The sequence below is a fragment of the Neolamprologus multifasciatus genome, chromosome 4, assembly GCF_963576455.1.
Source record: "Neolamprologus multifasciatus chromosome 4, fNeoMul1.2, whole genome shotgun sequence".
NCBI classification, from domain to species: Eukaryota; Metazoa; Chordata; class Actinopteri; order Cichliformes; family Cichlidae; genus Neolamprologus; species Neolamprologus multifasciatus.
The window spans coordinates 378610-385000 of record NC_140442.1 but is presented as its reverse complement, the minus strand read 5'-3'; the positions used below and the strand labels follow the sequence as shown (position 1 = coordinate 385000).

Below are 6391 nucleotides of genomic sequence, written 5' to 3'. Positions count from 1 at the left end.
CAACATGTAGAGGGCCCAACACATAAAGACGGTCACACTCTGGATCTGGTCTTCAGCAGAAATGTTGAAGTCTGTGATCTGACTGTTAAGAATGACGACATAGCAGATCATTGCAGTATATACTTCAATGTTACACCAAAGCCCAAACATCACAGGAAACAATTTGAAGCAGGGGAGAATGAAGATGAAGATAAGCCCACAAAACGAGTGAAAAACAGTGAAGAGTAGAAAACTTGATGCACCTATTTGTCCTTTAAAAGCTGAAATATGTTGGACTCCTGGACGTCCGAGCGTTCACGTTTCAGGATTCATCATCATACACACATAACACATTCGCATTGACTCAGGGGGCCGAATAATTACGCACACCCCACTTTGCAGTTATTTATTTGTAAAACATGTTTGGAGTCATGTATGATTGTCGTTCCACGTCTCACGTGTACACCACTTTGTGTTGGTCTTTCACCTGGAATTCCAATAACACTGATTCATGTTTGTGGCTGTAATGTGACAACATGTGGGAAAGGTAAAGGGGGCCCAATACCTTTGCAAGCCACTGTAGCTGTAAGTAATCTGGACGCTACAGCTTTAAGCAGCTGCGCGCTCCCGCGGCCGGCAATCGCTGTCTGGTAGACGATCACTTTTTGGCACAACGCCTGGAGCTAACGGGACAAAACAATCGCATTAGTGCTGCTGTTGCAAGAATAAAGAATCACATGACCACTTAAAGACAAAGCAACAAGGTGACATATACCAGTTTATAAACTGTGTTGATCGGCCATGTAAAACCAGAGTCATGATAAACAAGATATACGCGGCGTTTTTTCCTGAGTGGTTTCATCATGTTTATTGTCTAAGGACAGTGTGTAGTTGATGTGTTGTCTTGTGTAGTTAGTGTGTAGTGTTGTGTAGTTAGTGTGTAGTGTTGTGGATAGTTTTGTGTGTCAGAACAATGAGGCGACTGCTGTCTCCAGGTAGAAACAGCAGTGACACACCTGCTGCTGTCAGACCTGCAGGTATCAGCTGTGATGTTTCCTTTATAGTGGACAGAAATGATGTTTTTGCAGTGGCACAAATAATTTGTGGCATCTTATTGCAGAACAGCTGATTGTTCTGTAAATAGTTTGAAATGGTTATTTTAAAAAATCAAGGTAAAAGGTAAATGACTGCAAATACCTTTGTTGTTTTCAAAACTTGCACATATGATTTTAAAATTGACCATTTATATTTGCATTTAAAGTTATGAAATATGATCATTAAACATGTTTGTGGTTGTTACAGTAACAAATATAACTTTTTCTACTCTGATTTTATGTTTTTTGTCTGATTTTAGATCAATTGTGTTAATACAGTTTGTCAAAATGAAAACATGACTGTAAATTCAGACACGTGAGGTTGTGCTGAAAAGAATGAAAACAAACAAGCAGTGGCATGTCTAGAAAATTTTTGTTGGGGGGGGGGGGGTGGGCAGGTAGGGGCACAGATTTGGAGAAGGGTGGCAGATGTAATTGGCTGATAATGTTAAAAAAAAAATTCTACCAACTGTTAACCATAATTCAATAACCCTGTAAACCTAATAACCGAATGCGCTTTTAACTCTTATTAGAATGAGATTTTAACCACTACGGTGAAAAGTTTTTAGATACTGCATTGATAAAGTACAAGAGACACAATCAGTCAGTGTTTATTCAGCAGTCAAGCACAGCAATATTTGCATAGTATTTTTACTGACATATAGTGCACATATGTTTTGGGCAAAAACATTTTGAATTTTAAAATACGAACATTTTTAACATACAATTGGCAAATTAGCCAATGCAAAACTTTATCTGCCTGTTAAAAAAAGAAGATAATCTTCTCACAAACTGGTCTTTGATTTTGAAACAGGAAAAAAATGGGGAAACAACTGAAAAGACTAACATTTGAATGAAACCTGAAAGCAAGTAAATACTTTCTATGCTGCCTTATGGTAAACTTTGGTAATATTGATGTATAAAGAACAACACTGGCTGATGATGAAATACAGTCAGCTGGCATGGTGACACTGCCAGTATTAACCTGCAGGGCTGGACTGGGACAAAAAATTGGGCATTTTGACTAAAGACCGGCCCACCAGGTATTAAAGCCATAAAGCCTTTGAATGAAAACAAACGCTGTTGTGACAGTGATGTACAGTCTTGTTGGTATATGTATGATTTCTATACATTTTACGTCAGATAAAAACTTTGTTAGCAAGATTCAGATAATTATTTAATAAAAGCTAGTGTCATGAAATCAATATCCTTAGTATCCTTATTTTCCTATTATATTGTTTTATGTACTTTAATAATGAAGGCTTGTAGAGCAAGGCCACTTTTGACTCACAAAGTGCTCAGCCAGACAAAAAAACAGGAAGTTTTAGTGCACAGGCATATTAATAGATAAGACACAGAAAAGAGGAACTTTGCCATATAAGCAATGTTTGAAACTGTGTGACGTGCAAAGTACAGAAATAACACCATATAAGACACATGTGGAGCTAAAAATGTTAGAACTCTTGCAACTGGCGTTTGAGCTGTGCAGGGGTCTCTCTCTTCCGGAAGATGATTGAATAAAAAGAAATATAAATGTTTTAACACACTATGAGTCGGTTTTCTCTGTTCTGTCACGGGGACAAAAGAATCGGGGTTAATACTAGATATTTTAAATGAGAATAAGAAAGAAAAGTATTTCTTTGTGCCCCCCTCTCCCTGTTAATGCCCTACATGGCCCCCCTGGCAACACTTTGCTAGACCCGCCCCTGCACAGTTACCAGCTGTCAGCTACTTAGAAAAGGATCCTGGTGTTATTTGTCTCTCAGAAACAGTTCATAACTTCAACTCATCCATGTCACCTAAAAGGTAAACCTGTTTCTCCATCAGCTGTTCAGCTCTGATGATTCAGTAAGGACATCTCCTGGTTTCATCTTCATGTTTCCCTCTCACCACATATCCAAACCATCATGACCAGCAGCTTTACAGCTGTGGCTCCAGCAAACATCAGCTGATACTAGAAAGTAATATTAAATACATTCTAACAACAGCTGATCAAGCTTAAACGTGCTGCTGTTGTTTAGCGCGACATCCGCTGGTTTCCTCTTTCTGGCGCAAAGTGGGCGATAAACAAACAAGAGAGAAAAGCCGATCAGCTGATCATTGATCAGTTTCATGATTGAAGTAGAAACAGGAGAGGGAGGGTGAGAGGATGAGAGGAGAAGAGGCAGCTGTGCAGCAAAGACACAGAATAACTGCAGCTTTGTGTCTTTTTCATTGTAGCTGAAGTCCGGGACAAACTGCGTCTCTTCTCAGCTCAATACGAAACGCGTAATATTTTCTCTGAATGAGAGACCATTCCATTTTTAAGGAGCCGTTGGCAACTCTACTAACTAACCTTATGAATAAAATAAAGTTCACTATCAGTAACATCATAGCAACCGAACAGCTGTGTAGAAACGTTATGCTAGCTCACGCAGTTATTGTAACTGACTGTAAAAACTCAGCACAACGAAAATAAACTCCACCTAAACTTGGTTTATATCTGACCCAGACAGACTGCAGGTCATAACTTCTTACCTGAAGTTCAGTTCTCCTGACACTCGGACTGGCGGCCGCCTCGGGTCTCTCCTCCTGCCTCCACTTTCCCTCATCCACCTGCTGGCCTCTGTGGAAGCTCCGCCATAGAAACCAAACAACTGAGTTATTTTTACAGATCTGCCAGCATCTGGCCAATCCACCACCTTTCATTGTTCATGCCATTACAAAAATAAATAAATAAATAAGTCATCAGCCCACCGGCATGCCTGATGGCCAGTCCAGCTATGTTAACCTGTTAATCTTTCGCCAAAAAATTGTTTTCTGCGGTGCCTCTTTCGTGCTTGTGTAACCAATACGTCTACTCACCAAAGAATGAGTGAAGCAATATGGATAACAGCAGAGGACAATTTATTTAGGGTCTGGTGGCAATTTACCATCGGTGTCCAGCACTTTAAAGGATTGATGGACTGGAGCACATCCGTCCTTAACATACCCTCTTAAACATCAGCTTGACACTGATACATCAAAGGAAACTCTAAGTGCAAATGTTTCAACCTGAACAACTTAAAACTTCTCTGGGATACAATGTAAACAAAGACAAGAAGAAGAAGAAAATAATTTTTTTTCCATCAATAGCCACTTCTCCTAACCAGGAGACAAGTGAATATATTATGTAAAGAGTCTTTTTTTTCTCAGTCCTGGGGTTGTAACACCACAACCTCCTCAGTCCGTAATCAGAGTGTCTATTTGACAATAACCAAAATGTCTTTGGATAGTCTTTGTGAATGCGAAAAACAACAACAACAATGGTGTTAGCTGGCCAGCAAAATAAAGAGAGTGTATGGTACTGAGTGCGGGTGTGTGTGTGAGTACTTCGGTCCAAATAATCGAGGTCCGGATGGATGAATGAATGGCAGCCGCCGGTCCTTTAATGGCACCAGCGAGACAGCACAGCAGTAAGGCAGCGCAGCAGTAAGACAGCGCAGCAAGGCAGCACAGCAGCAAGGAAGCGCAGCAGTAAGGCAGCGAGGCAGCACAGCAGTAAGACAGCGCAGCAAGGCAGCACAGCAGCACAGCAGCAAGGCAGCTTAGCAGTGAGGCAGCTCAGCAGTAAGGCAGCGAGGCAGCACAGCAGTAAGACAGCGCAGCAAGGCAGCACAGTTGTAAGACAGCGCAGTAAGACAGCGCAGCAAGGCAGCACAGCAGCAAGGCAGCTTAGCAGTGAGGCAGCTCAGCAGTAAGGCAGCGAGGCAGCACAGCAGTAAGACAGCGCAGCAAGGCAGCACAGCAGTAAGGCAGCTCAGCAGTAAGGCAGCGCAGCAGTAAGACAGCAGAGCAGTAAGGCAGCACAGCAGTAAGGCAGCTCAGCAGTAAGGCAGCGCAGCAGTAAGGCAGCACAGCAGTAAGACAGCTCAGCAGTAAGGCAGCTCAGCAGTAAGGCAGCACAGCAGTAAGGCAGCACAGCAGTGAGGCAGCACAGCAGCGAGGCAGCTCAGCAGCGAGGCAGCTCAGCAGCGAGGCAGCTCAGCAGTAAGGCAGCGCAGCAGTAAGGCAGCACAGCAGTATGGCAGCGCAGCAGTAAGGCAGCGCAGCAGTAAGGCAGCTCAGCAGTAAGGCAGCACAGCAGTAAGGCAGCACAGCAGTAAGGCAGCTCAGCAGCACAGCAGTAAGACAGCAGAGCAGTAAGGCAGCACAGCAGTAAGGCAGCTCAGCAGCACAGCAGTAAGGCAGCGCAGCAGTAAGGCAGCGCAGCAGTAAGGCAGCGCAGCAGTGAGGCAGCTCAGCAGCACCGCAGTAAGACAGCACAGCAGTAAGGCAGCTCAGCAGCACAGCAGTAAGGTAGCTCAGCAGCACAACAGTAAGACAGCGCAGCAGTGAGGCAGCTCAGCAGCACAGCAGTAAGGTAGCTCAGCAGCGCAGCAGTGAGGCAGCGCAGCAGTAAGACAGCACAGCAGCGAGGCAGCTCAGCAGTAAGGCAGCTCAGCAGTAAGACAGCACAGCAGCGAGGCAGCTCAGCAGTAAGGCAGCTCAGCAGTAAGGCAGCTCAGCAGCACAGCAGTAAGACAGCGCAGCAGTGAGGCAGCTCAGCAGCACAGCAGTAAGGTAGCTCAGCAGCGCAGCAGTGAGGCAGCGCAGCAGTAAGGCAGCGCAGCAGTAAGGCAGCTCAGCAGTAAGACAGCACAGCAGCTCAGCAGCTCAGCAGTAAGGCAGCTCAGCAGTAAGGTAGCTCAGCAGCACAACAGTAAGACAGCTCAGCAGTGAGGCAGCTCAGCAGCACAGCAGTAAGGTAGCTCAGCAGCGCAGCAGTGAGGCAGCGCAGCAGTAAGGCAGCGCAGCAGTAAGGCAGCGCAGCAGTAAGGCAGCACAGCAGTAAGACAGCACAGCAGCGAGGCAGCTCAGCAGTAAGGCAGCTCAGCAGTAAGGCAGCTCAGCAGCACAGCAGTAAGACAGCGCAGCAGTGAGGCAGCTCAGCAGCACAGCAGTAAGACAGCACAGCAGTAAGGCAGCTCAGCAGCACAGCAGTAAGGCAGCGCAGCAGTGAGGCAGCGCAGCAGTAAGGCAGCACAGCAGTGAGGCAGCTCAGCAGCGAGGCAGCTCAGCAGTAAGGCAGCTCAGCAGCGAGGCAGCTCAGCAGCTCAGCAGTAAGGCAGCTCAGCAGTAAGACAGCAGAGCAGTAAGACAGCAGAGCAGTAAGACAGCGCAGCAGTGAGGCAGCTCAGCAGCACAGCAGTAAGACAGCGCAGCAGTGAGGCAGCTCAGCAGCACAGCAGTAAGACAGCGCAGCAGTGAGGCAGCTCAGCAGCACAGCAGTAAGACAGACAGAACCCATCCTTTCCGCC

At 45.5% G+C, this 6391-nt stretch overlaps 1 protein-coding gene across 2 annotated transcripts in view; it reads left to right on the top strand.

The window, feature by feature from the left end:
* LOC146519332 (uncharacterized) overlaps window positions 1-1137 on the top strand; it is a 10552-nt gene extending 9415 nt beyond the window's left edge. For both annotated transcript variants that reach the window (XM_085156451.1, XM_085156452.1), the window contains exon 4: window positions 1-1137. This exon is cut by the window's left edge and continues 841 nt beyond it. In XM_085156451.1, the coding sequence (XP_085012577.1) occupies window positions 1-228 (228 nt within the window). In that variant the 3' untranslated portion in view covers window positions 229-1137.
* Window positions 1138-6391: the final 5254 nt, after the last annotated feature.